Consider the following 23978-nt stretch of genomic DNA (forward strand, 5'->3'; position numbering starts at 1 on the left):
TATCCGAGGGTTCACTTCAGAGTATCTTCTTGGGAAAGCCAACCTCAATACCACTTGTCAGGACACTCTTGAGGCTATTCTTGCACTTCTCATCTATGGGCTTATTCTCTTTCCGAATCTTGATGGCTTCGTGGACATGAATGCTATTATGATCTTCCACTCCAAGAATCCGGTTCCTACTTTACTAGCTGACACATACCATGCTATTCACGATCGTTCCAGCAAAGGTCGTGGATACATTCTTTGTTGTGTGCCTCTCCTCTATAGGTGGTTTATTTCGCACCTTCCGCAGTCTTTCCACGACAATCCGAGGAATTGGTCTATTTCACAGAGGATTATGGCTCTCACTCCTAATGAAGTGGTTTGGCTCACTCCCGCTTCTAGGGTCAAGGAAATCATCTTGGGTGGTGGAAAGTTTCTTAATGTACCTCTTCTCGGTACCCGGGGTGGAATCAACTATAACCCGGAGCTTGCTTTGCGACAATTCGGTTTCCCGATGAAGGATAAACCCATCAATCTTGCTACAGCTCCTTACTTCTTTCACTACTCCAATGCTCCCACCGGAATTAGAGAAGATTTCATGCAAGCTTGGACCAAACTTCGGAAGAAAGAGGTGAAGCATATGGGTGTGAGGTCCGGTATCGCTCATGAGGCCTATACACAGTGGGTGATAAGCCGAGCTGAGGAGGCTGGTACGCCTTACCCCTCTATGAGATATGTGTCTGCAACTGTTCCTACCATGCCTTTGCCTCTACTCCCACCTACCCAGGAGATGTATCAGGAGCATCTAGCTATGGAGAGTCGGGAGAAGCATCAGTGGAGGGCTAGATACTATGAGGCTGAGAACCTGATCATGACTTTGGATGGAAAGGGTGAGCAGCAGACTCATGAGGTCTTGACGCTGAAGAAAGAGTTAGCTAAGGCTAAGAGAGAGATTGAGGAGAAAGATAGACTGCTTATGAGGGACTCCAAGAGAGCTAGGGGGGCCCGTGACTTCTATGCACGATACTGCAGCTATAAGTCCGACTCTGAGGACGATGATTCCACTTCCTATGCTTGAGGATTGCCATTTTCTGTTGTTATTTCCATCTGTTCATGTTGAAATTGTCTTGTAAAACCATATGTTGGTTGTGTGTTTCCCGTTTATGTTAATTGTTGTTTAGTAATGTTTACGAGTTTATAATTTGTCTAAAACCCTTCGATAGCGTAAAAAGAGTCTTTTTTGCATGCATTTACACATTTCATGCATCATATGCATTCATTGACCACAAAAAAACTTCTCTCGTGCTCATTGCCTCCTGGTTTTGTCCGCCGCAGTCTGAAAAGTGGCTCGTGTTCGCAAAGTCTACCAACCAGATAGAATTCATCAGACAAGATTTCACAAGAGAAGGATGATGGCTAATTTTGAAGAAGAGAATGCTCAGCTCCGTGCCGAATTGGCTGCTATAAAAGAAGACTTGGCTAAGGCTCATGACGCTATGTCCGCTATGATGGCTGCACAGGAACAACCAGCCACTTCTGTTCCAGTTACTGCTGAGGTGATTCCCTCTATCCCACTGTCTACTGTGGCTACTGATGCTCGTTTTGTTATGCCCAACGGCCGTCCTTATGGCCTCTCAGCTTACTACTCTCCTAATACTGCCGCTGGTGTCTCTGGTTTTGCTGGTCAAGGACAGATTCCTGTGTCTACTGCTATGCCTCAGGTGACTACCGTTGTTACCGACCCTATTGTACATACTGTGCAACAGGTGATTGATGTTGATACTCCGCGTGGACAAGATCCCGCAATGGAAGCTATGAAGAGACAGTTAAGGGAGTTGGCTGGAGAACTCCGTGAGGTCAAGGCTAGCCGAGGAAACAATGGTGCTCCTGCTAAAGCTCGTGATCTGTGCTTGGTATCCCGATTTGAGGTTCCTAAGAAATTCAAAGAGCCAGAATTTGACAAGTACAATGGGACTTCTTGCCCACACAACCATGTTATCCGGTATGTCCGAAAGATGGCTAACTACGCCGACAATGATGCACTGATGATCCACTGCTTTCAGAGTAGCTTGACAGATGATGCAGCAGATTGGTACACTAGCTTGAGCAAAGACAACATTCATACTTTTGAGGAACTTGCTGCTGCTTTCGAAGGTCAATATGAATTCAATACCCGTCTGAGGCCAAACAGAGACTCTCTCAAAGCCCTATCTCAGAAATCAGATGAAACATTCCGTGAATACGCTCAAAGGTGGAGAGGGGCAGCTGCCCGTGTTTCTCCTCGACTTGATGAGGAAGAGTTAACACAGACATTCCTGAAGACTCTGAAGAAGGAATATAAAGAGAGAATGATAGTCTCTGCTCCAAACAACTTCTCTGATATGGTTACAATGGGCACTCGATTAGAGGAGGCCGTCCGAGATGGTATTATTGTCCTTGAGAAAGGTGAATCATCAAACAGTGCACCAAAGAAGTACGGTAACGGACATCACAAGAGGAAAGAATCTGACGTGGGGATGGTGTCTGGTAACCCGTCTGCAGCAGCCATGCAACTACCTCTGCCTTATCACTACATGCAATACTCTCAACACCCTTTCTTCCCACCATTCTACCAGCAATATCCTCTGCCACCGGGTCAACCACCAATGCCCGTCAATGCTATTCCTCAGCCAGCGCAACAACAACCTCCTGCTCAACAGCAACGGCAGCAACAACAGGGTCCCCGACCCAAGCCTTCCTTTCTAACAATACCAATGCGGTATGGTGAGCTGCTCCCAACTCTACTAGCTAAGGGACACTGTGTCACCAGACCAGGCAAGCCTCCGCCTAATCCATTACCTCCGAGGTTCCGTCAGGATTTAACATGTGAATTTCATCAGGGTGCTCAAGGTCACGATATCGAAGGTTGCTTTGCTCTGAAATATATTGTGAAAGATCTGATAGAAAAGGGACGTTTGACTTTTGAGAACAGTGTTCCCCATGTCCTTGACAACCCGCTTCCAAACCATGCTGCTGTCAATATGATTGAGGCCTTTGAAAGGATTCCTGTCCATCAAGAGGATCCCAGGCTGGATGTCCGCAACGTCGTTACTCCCTTGGTGCCATTACATGTCAAACTTTGCCAGGCTTCTCTGTTCAATCATGATCATGATTCTTGTTCAGAATGTCTGCAGAATTCTATGGGCTGTTGTGTTGTGCAAAGTGATATCCAGAGCCTGATGGATGACAAGTACTTGATTGCCAGTGATGTATGTGTGATTGTGCCAGTGTTCCATGACTCTCCTGTTGAAAGTGTATCTCAGGCAAAGAATGTTGAGCCTTTGGTGATCAGGCTACCTGGCCCTGTATCTTATACCTCTACCAAAGCAATTCCCTACAAATACAATGCAACCATGATTGAAAACGGAGTGGAGGTGCCTCTCGTATCCCCAGCTACAGTTGATAATGTTTCTAGTGAAGTTACAACTCTGAGAAGTGGAAAAGTCCGTCCACCGTTGTTTCAAAAGAAGGTGGTGACACCTATTGCCACGGTAACTCCACCAGTTGCTCCTCCTATTGACAAGAACACCAGCCCAGCAGGCCGATCTATTGAAGAGTCCAATCTGGACGAAATCCTGAGGCTTATCAAGAAAAGTGACTATAAGATTGTTGACCAGCTGCTACAGACTCCTTCAAAGATATCCATCCTGTCTCTGCTCATGAGCTCTGAGGCTCACAGGAAGGTGTTAATGAAGATACTCGAGCAAGCTTATGTTGACCACGAGGTCTCTGTGGATCAGTTTGATGGGATAGTGAGTAATATTACTGCCTGCAACAACTTGGGGTTCGGTGACGATGAGCTCCCCGAAGCAGGGAAACGCCACAACTTGGCTCTACATATCTCAGTACATTGTGGATCTGACATGATATCTAATGTGTTGGTAGACACCAGATCGTCTCTGAATGTAATGCCTGAATCCACACTAAGGCAGTTAAGTCATCATGGAATTTCTCTGAGGGGTAGCAGCTATCTGGTTAAAGCTTTTGATGGATCCCGCAAGGATGTTCTCGGGGAAGTGGACTTGCCAATTACCGTTGGTCCCGAGACATTTCAGATTACTTTCCAAGTCATGGATATCAATGCCTCCTACAGCTGTCTCCTCGGAAGACCATGGATCCACGACGCTGGAGCAGTCACATCCACTTTGCATCAGAAGCTCAAGTTCATGAGAAACGGTAAGGTTATCACCGTATATGGTGAGGAGGCATTTCTGGTTAGCCAAATATCATCGTTCTCTTGTGTTGAAGCAGGGTCCTCAGAAGGGACGTCGTTTCAAGGCTTGACTGTCGAGGGTGCAGAACCCCGGAGAGCTTGTGCTAGCATAGCTTCGCTGAAAGACGTCCAGAAGGCTATTCAAGCAGGACAAGCTGCTGGCTGGGGCAAAGTGATTCAGATTTTGGAAAACAAGCGTAAAGAAGGCCTTGGATTCTCCCCGACATCTGCTGTTTCAAAGGGAACCTTCTACAGTGCTGGGTTCATCAATGCTATTGCTGAAGACGCTGCTGGAAGTAGTCACGTGCCTGCATTTGTTATACCAGGAGGCACCGTGAGAAATTGGGAAGTCATCGATGTTCCTTTAGTCATGCATGCTTCCATGTAATGTGTCTTGTTGGTCATGTTTTTCTTGTTTTCAAAATAACAATCCTTTCGCTCTGCCCAAGGCGAAAGTGATATCTTTGTAAGGGCGTGTTTGTTTCGACATTGCCGTTATCAATAAAAGTTGTCGTCTTTCTCACGACTCTTTGTTTTTTACTTTTTCGTGCCTTTTTCTTGGAAATAATGGTAATGCCAGAAAAAACCAAAACACCTGTATTTTTCTTATTAATTTCAAAAATCTGCATAGAAAACATTTTTCTAAAAATCATCCCAATCATATTATGCAGATTGAACCATAATAAACCCGTTGAACACAGTGACCCTATGGTTCATCCAAATTTTGAATTCCCTGTATATGAAGCTGAAGATGAGGATGATGATGAAGAGATACCATATGAGATCACTCGACTGCTTGAGCAAGAAAGAAGAGCCATTCAGCCTCACCAGGAAGAGATTGAGCTTATCAACCTGGGTACTGAAGAAAACAAGCGAGAGATCAAGATTGGTGCTGCACTTGAGCCAGAAGTGAAAAGGAAGATCATTCAGCTTCTCCATGATTATCCAGATGTCTTTGCATGGTCCTATGAAGATATGCCGGGTCTAGATCCCAAGATTGTGGAACATCGGATACCGACAAGACCTGAATGCCCTCCTGTCAAACAGAAATTGAGAAGGTCTCGTCCAGACATGGCTCTTAAGATCAAGGCTGAGGTACAGAAGCAAATTGATGCGGGTTTCCTCATGACAGCTGAGTATCCTGAGTGGATTGCCAACATCGTACCAGTACCAAAGAAAGATGGGAAAGTTCGAATGTGTATTGATTATAGAGATCTGAATAAAGCCAGTCCGAAAGATAACTTCCCATTGCCTCATATTGATGTGCTTGTTGACAGTACTGCTCAATCCAAAGTGTTCTCCTTCATGGATGGTTTCTCTGGTTATAATCAGATACGAATGTCTCCTGAGGATAGAGAAAAGACGTCCTTCATCACTCCGTGGGGAACGTTCTGTTACAAAGTAATGCCGTTTGGCTTGATAAATGCTGGTGCTACCTATCAAAGAGGTATGACGACTCTGTTTCATGATATGATTCACAAAGAGATTGAAGTGTATGTTGATGATATGATTGTGAAGTCAAGTGATGAAGAGCAGCATGTTGTGTATTTAAAAAAGATGTTTGAAAGATTAAGAAAGTACAAGCTGCGGTTGAATCCTAATAAGTGCACATTTGGTGTAAGATCGGGAAAGTTGCTAGGCTTCATTGTCAGTCAAAAAGGCATTGAAGTTGATCCTGATAAAGTCCGAGCCATCAGAGAAATGCCGGCCCCTCAAACTGAAAAGCAAGTCAGAGGTTTCCTCGGACGTCTGAATTATATTTCAAGATTCATATCTCACATGACTACTACTTGTGGTCCAATTTTCAAATTGCTCAGAAAGAATCAGCCTGTTGTATGGAATGATGAATGTCAGAAAGCTTTTGATAGCATCAAAGAATACCTGTTAGAGCCACCTATCCTTGTCCCGCCAGTGGAAGGAAGGCCTTTGATTATGTATCTATCAGTGTTAGATGATTCAGTGGGCTGTGTTCTCGGTCAACAAGATGAAACTGGTAAGAAAGAGCATGCTATCTACTATCTGAGCAAGAAGTTCACCGACTGTGAGACTCGGTACACAATGCTTGAAAAAACTTGTTGTGCTTTAGCTTGGGCTGCCAAACGCCTGCGTCATTATATGGTGAATCATACAACTTGGTTGATATCCCGAATGGATCCAATCAAGTACATCTTTGAAAAGCCCGCTGTTACGGGAAAGATCGCACGGTGGCAAATGTTGTTGTCTGAATATGATATTGTGTACAAAGCTCAGAAAGCAATCAAAGGAAGCATCCTTGCTGAGCATCTTGCTTGCCAACCTCTTGATGATTACCAGCCAATTAAGTTTGATTTCCCTGATGAAGAGATCATGTATCTGAAAGCAAAAGACTGTGAAGAGCCACTGATCAATGAAGGGCCGGATCCCAATAGCAAGTGGGGATTGGTGTTTGATGGTGCTGTTAATGCTTATGGTAAAGGAATTGGGGCCATCATTGTAACTCCGCAGGGGCACCACATTCCTTTCACCGCTCGAATAACCTTTGACTGCACAAACAACATAGCTGAATACGAAGCATGCATCTTGGGCATCGAAGAAGCCCTTGATTTGAGAATTAAGCACCTTGACATCTATGGAGATTCTGCACTTGTCATTAATCAGATAAAGGGTGAATGGGAGACTCATCATGAGAAGCTGATCCCATACCGTGACTATGCAAGACGTCTGTTGACATACTTTACCAAGGTTGAGCTGCACCACATCCCTCGGGATGAAAACCAGATGGCTGATGCTCTCGCTACTTTGTCTTCCATGTTTCGTGTGAATCACTGGAATGATGTGCCCGTAATCAAAGTGCAGCGTCTTGATAGACCCGCTCATGTGTTTACCATTGAAAATATGCCAGATCAAGCTGATGGAGATGTGAATGGTAAAAAGCCTTGGTATTACAACATCAAACAATTCTTGCAGGATCATGAATACCCACCCGGTGCTTCCAACAGGGATAAAAAGACTCTGAGACGATGGGCTAGCAAATTCCTTCTGGACGGAGAAATCCTATACAAGAGGAACTATGATATGGTCTTGTTGAGGTGTGTTGATAAACAAGAAGCTGAGAAGTTGATGCATGACGTGCATGATGGTACCTTTGGGACCCATGCTTCGGGTCACACCATGTCAAGAAAACTGTTAAGAGCCGGCTATTACTGGATAACTATGGAACGTGACTGCAACAGACATGCCAAAAGATGCCACAAATGTCAAGTTTATGCTGACAAGATTCATGTGCCTCCACATGCTCTCAATGTTATCTCTTCCCCATGGCCTTTCTCTATGTGGGGCATTGACATGATCGGAAGGATTGAACCAAAAGCTTCCAATGGACATCGTTTCATCCTAGTGGCAATTGACTATTTCACCAAGTGGGTTGAAGCTGCCTCCTATGCCAATGTGACCAAACAAGTGGTTGTCAAGTTTATCAAGAATAACATCATCTGTCGATATGGTGTTCCCAACAAAATCGTCACTGACAATGGTTCCAATCTGAACAACAGCATGATGCAGGCTTTATGTGAAGAATTCAAAATTGAACATCACAACTCTTCTCCTTATAGACCTCAGATGAATGGCGCAGTTGAGGCCGCTAACAAGAACATCAAGAAGATTGTTCAGAAGATGGTCACTACTTACAAAGACTGGCATGAAATGCTACCTTTTGCCCTGCATGGTTACCATACTACAGTGCGCAGTTCAACCGGGGCAACTCCCTTCTCTCTTGTATATGGTATGGAAGCAGTTCTCCCTCTGGAAGTGGAGATTCCATCTCTTCGAGTAATCATGGAAGCAAAGTTAACTGAGGCTGAATGGTGTCAAAGTCGTTATGATCAATTGAATCTGATTGAAGAGAAACGTATGGATGCTATGGCTCATGGACAGTTGTATCAAGTGCGAATGAAGAATGCTTTTGACAAGAAAGTCCGACCTCGAGAATTCAAGGAAGGCGAACTTGTATTGAAAAGAAGAATAAGTCAGCAACCCGACCCAAGGGGCAAGTGGACACCTAACTATGAAGGTCCTTATGTCGTCAAGAAGGCTTTCTCTGGTGGTGCTTTGATTCTTACACACATGGATGGTGTTGAGCTTCCAAATCCTGTTAATGCCGATATAGTCAAGAAATACTTTGTCTAAAAAGAAAAGAACAGCGTGGTAGGTCGAAAACCCGAAAGGGCGGCCTAGGCAAAAATGCGCTTCCCGGTGGATCGAAAACCCGAAAGGGCGATCCAGGCAAAATTAGGGACAAAAAAAATGAATATGAAGAAGCTCGCTGAGATTGTACGCAACTCAGGCAAGAATGAGCGCCTCGATGAGCCGAAAACCCGAAAGGGCGGTTCATGCAAAAATGAGGTTGACAATAAAGACAAGTAACTATATCTGGCAAATCACCATCACCCCTTGGGGCATCTGCAACTGTCAATGATCTTCTTCATCAGAGGCTTCTGTACTTGTGAATTCAAAATTTCTATGAAATGTAGCGGTCATTGTGTTCAATGTATCACCAACCAATAAAATTACCATTTTCCAAGCTTTGTAAATCCGTGAAGCCATGCCTTTGGCTGACTTTCACTCTTCTACATCAATTTGAGCCTTTCTATTGTTTGAAACTCTATTTTTCTTTCTACTTTCAATGCTGTATGCAAAACATTTTCTGCCTATTTTGATAATGTTAATGTCTGAAACAAACATTCTTGAAAATTGAAAAATCTTTTTCTGTCTATTTTGAAAGCAAACCTGAGCAACAGGGTACATTTCAATGAAACATGCATGAATGAATGAATGTCAATGTCTATTTCAATATGTGTTACAAGCAGGTTACTCCCCGGGATGATCTGTGGTCAATGGCAAGAATGAAAAAACAGAATGAAAATGAAAAATGAGAAAGTATAAATGAAAAGCTCGCTAAGTTGAAAACCCGAAAGGGCGGCTTAGGCAAAAATGAGCACCCCGCTGATTGACAACCTATGAAGGCAATTCAGGCAAAAATGGGGCAATGAAAAATCTTATTCCCCGGTGAATCGAAAACCCGAAAGGGCGGTTCAGGCAAAAATGGGGTTTGAAAATGAAAAATGAAAAGAATATAAAAGCATTGACCACAGATGCGAACATCCAATGTTTACCCAGGACTGACACGCCTAGCAACGGCGACCTGTATCCAAGAACCTTCCAAGGGTCCCTCCTTTACAAGTTTTATTGCCCTCAGCCATGGTTTTGATACGTCTCTCAACGACGGTCTCTCCAAAGAGGTTTTTCCCCTGTGAATATGTTGCATCACGAGCCACTACGTGCCCAATCTTCCAATGTTTTGTCTATCTTTGTGAAACTTCTCTGTCAAACTGCCAATCAATCATGCATTTCAAGCATTCATACATGCATAATCATGCATTTTATGTGCTCATACATCCAATAATCTTGCTATACCATACATACATGTTGCATATCCAACTTTCAACTGCCAAATTCAATGCAAGTTTCAACTCTCCAACTTCAATTCCAATCTCAATTTCAATGTCAAACTGTCAAATTCAACCCAAGTTCAATTGTCAAATTCGAAGCAATCTCAACTTCAATCTCCGATTCCAATGTTGACATCCAATGACAATGTCAATGTCAATCTCCAATTCCAATGCTGACATCCAGTGACAATGTCAGTGTCAATCTCTAATTCCAATTCCAATGCTAATCTCTAATTCCAATTCCAATGCCAATTTCCAATTCCAATGTCAATTTCAATGTCAATTTCCAATTTCAATCCAATCCCAATGTCAAAATTCCAATTTCAATCCAATTCCAATTCCAATGACAAATTCCAATTCCAATTCCAATTCCAATGTCAAATTCCAATTCCAATGCCAATTTCCAATTCCAATGTCAATTTCAATGTCAATTTCCAATTTCAATCCAATCTCAATGTCAAATTCCAATTTCAATCCAATTCCAATGTCAGTTTCCAATTTCAATTCCAATTTCAACGTCAATGTCAATATCCAATGTCACTGTCAATGTCAGTTTCCAAGCCAATGTCAATGTCAATGTCAAATGTCAATTTCAACTTTCAATTCAATTCAAACCAATGTCAATTTACTCTCAATTTACTCTTGGGCCAACAAAAATGGTCATGTCTATTTGCAAATCAGGTCAATGACAATTTACCCTCAATTGGTATCTTGTTAAACCAGACTCTCAATTTGTATCTTGTTACTGGTCAAGTGCCAGGTTCGATCCAAAAAAGAACCACTTGTACCTGTATATATACATGTGCTTCCGGACAAACGGCAAGTTCGATAGAACAGTTTGTACCCAGCTTATGCTTTGTTATTGGTCAAACGGCAAGTTCGATTTGTAGAACAGTTTGTACCCAGCTTATGCTTTGTTACCAGTCAGACGGCAAGTTCAATCTGAAGAACAGTTTGTACCCAGCTTATGCTTTATTATCGGTCAAACGACAAGTTCGATCTAGGAGAACAGTCTGCACTCTCCCACATGATGTGGTGATAATCCAACAAGCAAGTTCGATCCAAAGAAACAGCTTGTATCAACCCTCTTGTCTATAGCTCCAGCCAAACAGCCAGTTCCATCCAAAGAACAGTTTGTGTCTGTCTATCTGTCTGTGTTTTTAACCAAGTGTCAAGTTCGATCAAAAGAACCGCTTGTATCTGCCTATATGTCTAAGTTTCCGGTCAAGTGCCAAGTTCAATTCCAAGAACAGCTTGCACCTATCTCTTGTTTTGTATTTCTTGGTCAAGTGACTAGTTCGACCCAAAGAACAGCTTGTACCTTACTTTCTATCCCTGGTTTGTCTACCCTGCCAATGTCTATCTGAATCCCCGGTGACATGACAGGTTCCATAGACTCCAGTCGTTCGTCTTGCATTCATAATCAAAAGTATTGCATAGCATTCATAACTTTGAAAATCTGAAAGCGTATTTTTACATTTAAGTATCTTCGTCCCGTCAACTCTAAGACTTCGTCTCTTGACTCTCCGGACAAAGAAACTTAAATAGGGGCAGCTGTTATACCCTAATTTTGGACCTAAAAATACTAGTCAATTTCTCTTTTCTTGCATTTCAAGTCATTTGAACTATCTCTGATCGATTGCATCTTTCCTTGCATTTTATTTCAATGTTATTTGCAAAATTTACATGTAAGGGCATTTTAGTCATTTCCTATGTCAAAATTTCTCTCAGTCTTTCAAAATTTTGTTTGAGTCCTTTCAAATAGTTTGAATAAGTCTTCATTTCAATTCTATGTCAAAATCCATTTTAAAATTGCATTTGAAGTCATTTTTAAGTCAATTTTGCCCCTAGGGGCATTTTAGTCTTTTCAAGTGTCAAGTCACTGTTTAAATCCTAAAAATTATCCCTGAGTCTTTTAATTTTGCTTGTATGAGTCCTTGATTCAATTTCTGTTAAAAAACCATTTTTCAATTGACATCTGAGTCATTTTCAGTCGTTCTAGCCCCAGGGGCATTTTGGTCATTTCACACGAAATTTCGGCAGAGAGGTACTTTAAAGTACCTCATTTAGGCCATTGGTTCGTTTTAGTCTGTTTTGTCAATTTTAGACGTTCCACTTTACGTTATTTTCCAATTACCAATTTTAATTCAATTTTATTTTAATTTTAGTCCTAAATTTCTAATATTTGCGTTATAGTCCATTTTTTGTCTTTTTAGTATTTTTGCAGATTGGTCCTTTTGTTTGTCATATTGTGCAGAAAAGTCCCAAAGTCAAAGCAGTTACAAGGCAGTCAAAGTTTGTTACAAGCTATGCCACGTGGCAATCAGCCATTGGTCCAGGGCGCACATGTGTCAGCTATAAAGCCAGCCAACTCACCAAAATTCTGCAGAAGCAATCATTACATTCCAACTCATCACAAACAACTTTCCCATTCTCTCTCTCCATTCCACAGATCAAACACCACAAAAATCACAAAAAATTCTCAAGAACATTCAAGAACACACTTGAATATTCATCCAACTACCGTAACCAAATTATCACAATCAATCACGCAAAGAACCAATCCAAACTCGCACAACATTACAGTGCAAATCCAAGGACGAATTCACGCAGAACAACGCACACATCAAGCAGAAAAACGGATCCAAGCGCAATTAATCACGAGCTTGCAACGAATTTGCAAGGTTCTCAGAGATTCGGTGCGAATCATCATCATCGAACCTAATCCTCTGCAATCCGAGCTCAGATTCACCACGAAGGCAGCAAAAAACTGAACGATCACAGACGAGGCAAGAAGAAGAGAGATCGAAGTGAAAAGGAACCGGTTCAGTGCAATCACAAGGAAAAGTCCAGTTCTGCGATAAAATCACAAAGCTACGAACAGATCGAGGTAAAGGTTCCTCATCTCTTCTCTTTCTCTTCCGTTTTTCAGTTTGAACCGAGTCAAAAAATGTAGATCTACTCCGATTCTGACCTCTCCTCGGAAAATTAATCTCGAAATCATGTAGAGGAGGGAAAGAGCTTTAAAATCATGTAAAAAGGTTTTGAATCGAAGTAGTCTACAGCTCCGACGCGGCGGCGCCGCCGTCGGCCACCACGTCGGAGTAGAGAAGAAGATGATCGGAGAAGATGAGTCTGTTGCAGACTCTCTCTCTCTAGTTTCCTTTAGAGAGAGAAATAGAGAGTGGAAATGAACCAAGAACCGGTTCGAAGCCTTATATAGGCCAAAGAACCGGTTCGGACCTTATTTGCTCCACTAACCCGGTCCAATTGCGCTCCCAAGCCCAGTCTGCCTTGTTTTTACACGTTCTGTTATTCACACCCCCCTGTCCTGCATGTTTTTGCTGTTCTTTTGCTATTTGCACCCTATCTGTCCAATTTCCTTCACAAAAATTATTGAATCTTTTTTCTATGTGTTCTTGATATGCTCCTTAACATTTTTGTGATATTTTTTGGTGCTAAAACCTGTAAAAAAATATTTGAAGTTTTTTTTCTTATTTTTGTTAGAATTAATAATTTCCTTGAACTTTTTAGTCCAAAAAGCCTTAAAAAATGCCAAAAAAATTCATATAGATTTCTTGATATTTTTGTAGTATTTTGTAATAATTTTCACATGATAAAATTGGTTAAAAAGTGTGTGATATTTTTCTTGGCAATTGTTTACTATGTTAGTTAAAAATTGTGAAATTTTGTATGTTTTTGTGTCCAAAAAATGCTTTAAAAAATTCTAAAAAAATTGCATACACTTTTCTTGATAACTTTGTAGTGTTCTTGTGATAATTTTGCATATTAAAGATTGGTGAGCATGGTGTGGTTAATTTTCCTAATGTTTTGTGACATTTTGTGCTAAAAAATAAATGAAAATTCATTTGATTTTAATTCCAATTGCTTGATGAATGTTGGTGACCTATACCTTTTGATTCCATAAGGTTTAGCTACTGTTTGTGTTTGATATTAGTGCATGAGTATGAATTTTGATTAGTTACTTAGCTTGCAAGTTAGTTGAATAGTTAAATAATGCAAGTATGTTCAAAGTTTGTTCTAAAATGCCAAGAAAATCATGCGGCCTTAATCTCCATTCCAAGACTTTATCATAAACCTTTTAAAATGTAATTAGAATGTGAGAATTATAGGTCACTTGGTTCTTGCATTTTGTGAATAAATTTTAGCTATATTTGCACTCTTTTGCCTTTATTTTCTATCCTTTATGTCCTAGTACTTCTCTTGCTTTATTTCCTTTGATATTGCTCTATGCTACTAACCTTTCCATTTCATGTTTCATATTCATCATAAGCATTCCCACTTCATCTTCTTCTCCATCTAATTTCTTGCATTTTAAGTTTCAATTTCATGCCAAATTTAAAATGTAAATACTTAGAGGTTTTGTAATATTTTACCTTCATGCAATTTTAATTTCTTGGCAAAGAGGCCATAGAATGTATCTAGGGTGTGATGTAAAGGACAATGGACTCTAATGATGTACACCGACACAAGCACCGACACATGCACACACACCACTATAGCTAGAATATGCATGTTTAGATGTATGCTTAGGATTGTATGTTTAGATGAATGCCTAGGACTCTTACTTAGAAAAAACCAATTTTCCAAACAAATGTGAACAACTTCACTCAAATCTTTTCCAAATAAACCTTGGGATCCAATATCCCATTGTATTTTCTTTTCCATTTTCTTAATCAAATTTCAATGAAAATAATCAAACTTTGACTTCTTTTGCAAATGACTAACTCAACCTCACTATTTCCTAATCTCATGCCCTTGAGGCCTCTTTCTATTCTTCAAACTCCATTTTTCAAACTTAAAATCAACCAACAAAAACAAAAACATTTTTGAGAAAGAACTACGGTGGATTTGATCCCTTAAACGGGTACGTAGGCAAGGAATAAAATTCCTTCAATTCAACTAAAATAAAAATCCAAAAACATTCTTCTCCCTCCAATTCTTCACTTAGAACATCCTTAGGTTTAATAAGCATTTCAAAATAGCATTTAAAAATAAAGCGCGCGCGTAGGAATTAAAGACGGTTCCTATAGGTTACTATAGTCGTTATGGGTGCCTAACACCTTCCCGTAGCGAAAACAACTCCCGGACCTCGATTCTCAAGGGTTTTGCTTACTTTTTCCCTTCCCAAGAAAAAATAAGATATCACCGGTTTAAAAGGTTCAAACGTAATCAATGTTTGACACCCGAAAACCAAGATAAAACAAGTATCCCAATCGATGGATGTTTTAGAATTCGAGTGTATAATTAATATTTTTTCAGCTATACATTTATAAAAAAAGTATGTTTATAATATAATTTATGAAGAAAAAATTTATAATTTTTTATTAAAGGTTCTATCAATTTATTTATTTTTTTGGAGAAACTAAAATGATATAATAATAACAATGGTTCACCCTGCACAAGGTGTGCAAAAGGAAAACCACCCACAAAAATTTACAATGTCAAGGTGCTAGCAACCGCAAAGCACGAGCCAAAAACAGGCAACAACAAAACCAATAGAAATTACAAGATAACGCCCATGCAAGGGAACAGGTTCTTACACCAATCATGAAAACTATAGGCGAAAGAAACCTGTTTGGCTTTAATCCACATGAAAGAATTTAATTTCACCTTTTCAAGTAGAACAGAAGGAGTAGAGGCCACCTGTTGAAAGACCTGATTATTCCTTTCCTTCCATATTACCCACACAGATGCAAACCATATAATTTTCAGGAACAAATGAGTAACTCTAGGTAACCCTGGCATATTAATAAATTGATATAAGTGATGTCTAATATCTCCAGGACTGACAGAAGAGATACCTAACCAATTCCAAACCTGATACCAGATAGAACCGAAAATCACACAGTCAATAAATAAATGTTTAGTCGTTTCTGTATGACCACACCCCGAAACACACAACGCATTGGCTGAAGAAAGAACACTCCGACGCACCAAGTTGTCTTTAGTTGGCAACCTATTACGAAGAAGCCTCCAAGCAAATAAAGATACTTTAGACGGGATATGATTATGCCAAATGTTGACGTCATGATTTCTGACCACCGGATCTCCTGAATCAGTAAGATAGCGGTAAGCACTCCTAACTGAGTACCCATTAGAAGGGTCTAGAGTCCACCTCCATTTATCAGAAATGTTATCCTGCAAAACAATGTTATGAAGTAAAGATGAACACTCCCTCACACTTTCCTCCTCCCATGCCAACAAACGCCGCCGCCATAACCACGCTCCACCCCCTCCTCCCACCCTAACCTACTCATCTCCTCCACCGAACCCTCCTTATTCACCGCTAAATCAAAGAGACGGGGAAATTTGTCACATAACGGAATGTTCCCCACCCACGTATCATACCAAAATAAAGTATTGCTACCATCGCCTAAAACCCGCTGAATGTTGTTATCAAACCACCTCCCAACACCCTCTCCAACCCCCTCACGAACCCTACATAACATCTGCCACCAATGCGAGCTATGGCTGCCCCCATCTCCCAACCGACCCCCCACCTCTCCATACCGAGCTTTCAAAACACGATACCACAACCCCTCCTTATCTGTCAACAACCTCCAACACCACTTCCCTAGCAAAGCTAAATTAAAATCACCTATCCACCTAACCCCCAAACCTCCTTCCTCCTTTGGAGTACAAATAGACTCCCAATTTATCCAAGCAATTTTTCTATTTTCCTCACTACCCCCCCAAAAAAATCTAATAAACAAAGATTCAATAGAAGAGATTATACCTGCAGGGGCTTTGAAGAAGGAAAGAAAGTAAACCGGAAGAGAGGATAGGACAGATTTCAAGAGAACCAGACGGCCACCGAAAGACAAGAATTTTTTGTTCCAAGACGACAGGCGAGAAGCAATGCGATCGATGACAGGTTTCCAGAAACTAAGTTTCCTTGAATCACCACCGATAGGCAAACCCAAGTAAGTAAACGGAACAGTACCCCTTCGACAATTCATAACCAACGCCGCCTCTGACAACCAAGAATCGTGAATATTAACACCTGTCAACATGCTTTTGTTGAAATTGACTTTCAAACCCGACACTTCCTCAAACAATAACAATACAGCTCTCATAGACCGCACATTCAACCAACTTTTTTCACCTATGATAATAGTGTCGTCTGCAAACTGAAGGTGTGTGAGCCTAACCTCATTTTCACGTCCAACACCATACCCATCAAAGCGATGAGCAGCCACCACCGCGTTCATGAGCACATTAAAACCTTCTACGGCGAGCAAAAATAAAAAAGGAGACAATGGATCTCCCTGACGAAGACCTCGCTCAATAAGAAACTCATCAGTCGGACAACCATTAACCAATACTGACGTCGTCGCCGTCCCAATACATTCAAAAATCCATTTACGCCAAAGTGTTGGAAAATTCATATTCTTCATTACTGCATCTAGATAACGTAAATCAATCGAATCATAGGCCTTTTCAAAGTCAACTTTAAACAAAAGTAATTCTCTTTTTGAACATCTGGCTTCATCTACCACTTCATTAGCTATCAAAATACCATCCAGAATTTGCTTCCCTTTGACAAAAGCCGATTGCGATTCAGAAACCACCGTACCTACTACCTCATGAAGTCTGTTGGCGAGAACTTTGGACAGCACCTTATACACACATCCGACTAACGAAATAGGCCGAAAATCATTCAATCTTTGAGGACAATTCACCTTTGGTATCAAAGCAATAAAAGTAGAGTTTAGACCCTTTGTCAATTTGCCGTTACGATGAAATTCCACCATAAATCTCAAAAAATCTTCCTTTAGAATATCCCAGAACTCCTTAATAAAACCAAAATTAATACCATCCGGACCGGGACTCTTAAAACTGTTACAGTCCCACACGGCCTGTTTAATTTCCTCCAAAGAAGAAGGCTTTGTTAGGTTACCCGATTCACGAAAAGACAACTTTCGAAACGAAATACCATCCACCCCAGGACGACGAGCTGCACTAGACTTGTAATGATTAGAGAAATGATTGAAGACGGACGCACGGATATTTTCCACGCCCTCCACACGCATGCCATCGACAGACAACACATTAATAGAATTGTGACGTTTGCGACCCTCCAAGATACCATGGAAAAACTTAGAATTTGCATAACCCTCCTGTAACCACATCAATCTCGACTTCTGCCAATTAATACTAGTCTGAGTCCGAGCCAAGGAATGCAATTTAGCTGATAACTCATGCAACTCTGAAATCTCTTCACTATGCAAGTTTGACACCTCACCTTTTGAATCCAAAGCCGCAATTTTGTTTTTCACCTCTACTATCCTTCCTTGCAAATTCTGAGAATGTTGATTATGCTAGTCCTTTAAGCAATTTTTTAACAACTTAAATTTCTGTTGTAACACATAACCGCCCCAGCCTTGACAAGTAAACGAACACCACTTCTCGTGAACAAAATCTCCATAACCAGGAAAGTCGGACCAACATTTAAGCATTCGAAAAGGGCGGGGTACCCAATTAACTTCATCGACATAAAGCATTAAAGGAACGTGATCAGATAGACCCCGCTGAAGAGCTAACTGAATACAATTTGTCCATCTTTGACACCACTTATAAGATAACAAGAAGCGATCTAGCCTGCTCATGGACACACCATCTCCCTTGAACCAAGTGAATAAACGACCACTAATTGGCAAATCAATTAAAGAACCATCAGCAATGAATTTATTAAAAGAGTCTGCATCCGCTTGTCTGAACACCGCTCCTCTACCTTTCCTCTCCTCCGTCCCACAAACTGAATTAAAATCACCACACACATAAGCATTCATCCGCACTATTAACAATGATAGGAAGCATATGATCCCACAATAACTTTTTAGCAGCAAAATCACAGGGAGCATACACATTGATAATAATAAAATCTTCGAAAGTAATAATATCTGTTCCTTTAATGACAAGAACATGGCCAAAACTCATCGAGGACCAGACATGAACACTAGCCGAATCCCAAACTGTTAACAACCCACCAGAAGCTCCTATTGAAGATTGAAAAGAAAACCCACAGGGAGAATCCCCCCAAACCGCTCGAATCACAGAATCATTCACCACAGTCAACTTTGTTTCCTGCAAACACAACACTGCCGGACGTTTCTCATTAACCAACCTCCGAATCTCCGCCCTCTTCTCACCACCCCCTAAACCCCTCACATTATAACTAATAATCTTCATCGATAACCACCTTCCACCCCAACACACACCGACACACCCACCCTACTTACACCTCGACACCTCCCTCAGAACCCTTTCCTAACTCCCTCACCACCTCACACCCTCCTGCTGCCCTCCACTCTCTCCTACCCTCCTTAGACAATAAATTAAAACAATTAGAGGTGTCGCACTGATATTCCAACCCCACAGACTTCCCTAAATTCCGAACATCCGCCGACAACACATTTTTATCATGAACCATCACCCAATTTTCCAAATCTCTATTAACCGAAGAATGAGATGTCTTAGTATTTGCAGAATTTAAAGAAGAGTTCGAAATTGTAACCTTAATTGTTTGTGAGTGATCATTGCTAGCTTGCCCTCTCCTTTTAACATTACGCTTGTGTTTCTTCAAAATGTGAATGATTTGCTTCCGATCAACATCCGGCATACGTGCAATTTTTTTCATAAACCCAAGTGAGTGCTTAAATCGCCTACCCTTCTTCTGCCTCGAATTTACTTGTACAACTTATGAAGGTATTTTTTCCGAAGCAAAAATGAAAGAATTCTCTGCTGGAACAGCTGCTGGAACGTCGGCTTCGATGCAAACAGCCGGCTGTTTCTTCAACCAAGATAAACTCCAAGGGCCTGCTGAAGAGTTAGCCTTTGGGGTGTCATCCGTCTTCAAGGAATTACCCTCATCTGTTGCACAAACCGAAGGAGAAGACTGCTGCATTATTGGTTCCAAAACCGGAGATAAATCCACTCGAAAAAATTCAGTCCCTTCCTTCAACAATTCCTTCTTCGACGTCTGCTGTTCAAGAGATTTCATAACTGCTTTTTTTTCTCATCATGTTGATTCCAATCCTCACGTAAATCTTGTACCAGTTCATCGAGTTCCCATTCACCTTGAACTTCATCCGCTATAAAATCATTATCATGTTGAGATACATTGTCCGGCCTCAAAACGACATCTGCCTCTGTCATAAAGACATCCTCCCCCAAATTACAACCCCATTCCTCCACTATCTTAATTTCGTACATGTGATCATCTATAATAAATTCAGACAACTTGTTAATTATTTCAATGGTAGGTGTCGAGATGAGTACGTGTGCAAAATCCAGCCTAGCCTTTTCAAATGTGCAATCGTCAACATGGATAAATCTGCCCAATCCGGTGACACAAAGTTTGAAAAAAGTGTCATGCATAGCATGAACTGGAATACCGTAAATACGTAACCAGGCCCCCTGTTCATACCTAACATCCTTTGTCGTCCACTTATGAGCATTAATGAATAACATGCCAAAAAAATCTCTTGCCTCGTTGAAAACATGACACACATCTTCCCCATTGAGACAATGTATAAAAACTCTATCACCCCCCATTGGAATAACAACCAAATTAGAAAAACCTGCATCCTCTACCTTTTGCTGTAAAGCCACCGCTGATTCCCCTGAAACCAACGTCGCCACCATTCCTGCACTCGCCCACTTCAAATCCTCCTCTCGTGAATTAAACACAGGAACAAACTGACTTACGGTTTGAACCTCTTTTGACTGCTTCACATCCACCAGCTTTGGCCCATCCTTGTTCTTGTTCACTTCCAACGGTTTAATAACCACTTTCCCCACCGGCACCGAAACTGCCCCAACCGTCACAGCACAATCGCCCTCCACCTTCTTCTCTGCCGCTGATGGTTTATTCCCACGACCTACCGCCTTACTCCCTCCAACCTTGTCAACCACAGGCTCCTTCCTCACACCAGCATGTGAAGGAGAAACAACCACGTCGTTACGAGCGAATCTGTCAAACTTAGCTTCCTTTGCCCATATCTGACAATCCTCCACCCACACATTATTCAAAGCCTGTAAAAGTTTGTCAGAGTTTTTCACATTAACATACCTTACGAAGCCAAATTCTTGCCCGCGAGCATTACGGTGCCTTGCAACATAGACATCCGATAACATTCCACACACTTCGAAAGCTTGCCGTAAACAAAACAGTGGCATTTTGTCAGGAAAGTTTGTGACGTAGAATGACGCTTTCTGACCTTGATTGCCATCTACCAATGCTGCACCAGAACCATGCCACTCTGAAGACACAACACGTCCTCCCACAAAATTGGAAGACCTCCCATGAACCTACCTTCTTCTGCTTGCCTGTCTCGATAATAATCCTCAGAATCTCAATCCAAAACCTGTTACCGAGCTTGCCTTGAACCTGTCACCGTCTTTCCATAACCGTAGTCGCCTCTTGATCTGTCCCTTCCTCGAATCGCCGGTTCCGTCGCTTTCCTCTTCTTAGACCTCACCACAGCCCAATCTCCCCTATCCCCCCCAATATCTGCCACCCTGGCGGGACCCCTCTCCCCCCCTATGTGTCTCTCTGCCGGAGAATAGCTCCGACGCGGATGTCGTAGGATAACCCTAGGGTTTCCGCCACTCTGTCGCTCGCTGTCTCTCATGATGTTTTTTTTACATAAACATTAATATTATGTATATTCTATCAATTTATTATTCTTATGTGTGAACCAATTAAACTTATTTTATAGTTTAGAATATATTGATGTGAGACTTGTTCACTTTGAAGAAGACTTTGTCAGACTTTTATTTTATAATTGTTGTCATGACTTCTGGACTCAACATATGTGCTTCATCACCACATGTACTACAAATTCGATCTTGTTATAATTCATCGTCGTCAAACAAGAAAGAGATAAGAAAGGGAGAAAGATCAATGGATGAATATATTTTGTATTAAAGAATGTTGGACAATATTTTTTCTTTTTGGAAAAACTAAAGTAGTCTACCTAAATTTACACCAGAGAGAATCAAACATGAGACCTTGACAAGAAGTAAACTCTAAAGTCTCAAGTTAATACGTTGTAGTCAACCCAGGTGGGTTGTCAATTATTATTCTTATTATCCTTTTAAATATAAAATGGTAGTAATAGGAAAGAAACCTAGGAAGTTATTTCCTTTGATACTAGTATAAGATATTGCTTGTAAATATTATTACCCGCAAAGTACTTCTAATTGCTTGTCATACTTTAATTTTCCAATTACTATCTTGTCTTGTGGACCCAAGATATTTGATTCATCACCACATGTACCACAAGTTCTTTCTTGTTATAAGTCATCGTCGTCAGATGAGAAAGATAGATAAATGGATGAATATAGTTTGTGATAAGAAATGTGGGACAATTTTTTTTTTTTTTTGGATAAGATACACTAGCCTATCTAAATTGAAATCAAAGAGAATCAAAATTGAGACCTGGATAAGAAGAATAGTACAAGGTCCCAAAATAACGCCATATGACCAACTCAGGTGGGTTGACAATTATTCTTCTTATTATCGTTTCGTTTAGAAAATGGTAAGAATGGGAAAAAAACCTAGGAGGATGGTTCCTTTGATACTAGTATAACATATTGCTTGTAAATATTATTACCCTCAAATTATTTCTTGTTGTATGTTAATTACTACTAATTGCTTAAAATAAGCCGTGTTGGTTTTATATTTACATGTTTTTGTTTAATTTCCTAATCCATGGATGTGTTAGAATAGTAGTGTATAATAAATATTTTTTTCCAGCTGTCCATTTATAGAAAAAGAATTATGTTTATTATATAATAATGAATAAACCAATTATGATTTTTTGTTCATGGTGTAAAGGAATTCATTATTCATATGTGTGGACCAATTAAACTTATTTTAGAGTTTAAAATATGTTGATGTGACACTAGTTCGTCCTCAAGAAGACTTTTTCAAACTTCAATTTTCCAATTTTTGTCGTGACATATGGACTCAACATATGTGTTTTTATCACTACATGTACCACAAGTTCTATCTTGTTATAAGTCATCATCGTCAAATGAGAAAGAGATAAGAAATGAAGAGTCACCAATGGATGAATGTATTTTGTGATAAGAAATGTGGGACAATTATTATTCGTTTTTAAAGAAGCTAAACTAGTCTATCTAAATTGACATCGGATAAAGTAAACATGTGACCTTAAGAAGGAGCAACTCCTAAGTCTTAAGCCAATACGATGAGACCAACCCACGTGCAAACCGATGTGAAATCTTGTTTTTAACCAATGTGAAATCCCCTTTCTGTAATAGTGGACAAAAAATGAAACTTCTTACGATGTGCTTCTTTCTTTCTAGTTTCCACGATTACCTCTTTATGAGGAAATCTTTGAGAAACAAAAAAGAATAGACAGACTCTAACCATTCATTAGTGTTTGCTTTATTTTATTGGCAAAACTACGATTGTGATCTTGTAAGTTAATCTTTTTTATTTCTTGGATTGGTCCTTCAATTTTATTTACCTCGAGTCGGTATTTGTTACATTGTATTTGCATCGATAACCTTTAAGTATTCTTCAATTTTATTGTCATCCTTTACGTTACCGTTGATGTCAATGTAAACCACAAATTTCATTCCATATATAAAGATAAACTACAGTAGAGATGAATGAATGATTGACTATTTTTTTGTTTAGTAAATCCTTTTGTGAGTTTTCTCAATATTCAAATATCATGTGTGATTTTTATTGGAATTTGTTAAAAAGGCTAACGGTGGAAACATAATAATGCAACATAAGGAACAATTCAAAAAATTAAAAATTAAATTAAAGAATCACTTTAGGTAAAAGATCAGACTTAAAAGAGCACAAATGTCAATTTTCACGAATTAGAGGAGAATTTGTTCAAACCAATTTGTTAAAGTACCGTGAACCAGTACACGTGTACCAATTCACAGTTCACAGCTTCTCAAGAGAATATCGACTATGATCCTAACTTAATCAAAATCTGCTAATCAAACTCTATTAAAATTGATAATAGACAGACTAGCCTAACAAAAGAAAATACTTCTTATTTTCATAAAGTGTTTCACCATCAAAGGGCCTACCATGAAAAAACTTTGATTTCTCCATTATTGTTTTGAATAGTCCTTCTTCCATTATTTTTTTTTTTTGAGGGAGTCCTTCTTCCATTATTGAAGAGTGGAGTTTCTGTGAAAAATATAAGAAAGGGAGAGGTATTGACAAATATGTTTTA

At 40.3% G+C, this 23978-nt stretch overlaps 2 protein-coding genes across 2 annotated transcripts; both read right to left on the reverse strand.

The window, feature by feature from the left end:
* Positions 1-12374: 12374 nt before the first annotated feature.
* On the reverse strand, positions 12375-18936 carry LOC146953031 (uncharacterized). The gene is made up of 7 exons (XM_085740750.1): positions 18600-18936; positions 18222-18502; positions 17111-18047; positions 16548-17023; positions 15679-15882; positions 15316-15561; positions 12375-12575 (listed from the first exon to the last, which is right to left on the reverse strand). Exons 1-7 carry the CDS (start codon positions 18934-18936, stop codon positions 12375-12377), a joined length of 2682 nt encoding a protein of 893 aa, XP_085596876.1.
* Positions 18937-19743: 807 nt separating this feature from the next.
* Positions 19744-21380, reverse strand: LOC146953032 (uncharacterized). Its single transcript, XM_085740761.1, has 2 exons — positions 21137-21380; positions 19744-21008 (listed from the first exon to the last, which is right to left on the reverse strand). Exons 1-2 carry the CDS (start codon positions 21378-21380, stop codon positions 19744-19746), a joined length of 1509 nt encoding a protein of 502 aa, XP_085596887.1.
* Between the last annotated feature and the right edge of the window lie 2598 nt (positions 21381-23978).

This window comes from Medicago sativa, chromosome 1 (genome assembly GCF_051527215.1).
Source record: "Medicago sativa cultivar Bolivia chromosome 1, Bolivia_mono, whole genome shotgun sequence".
Lineage (NCBI taxonomy): Eukaryota > Viridiplantae > Streptophyta > Magnoliopsida > Fabales > Fabaceae > Medicago > Medicago sativa.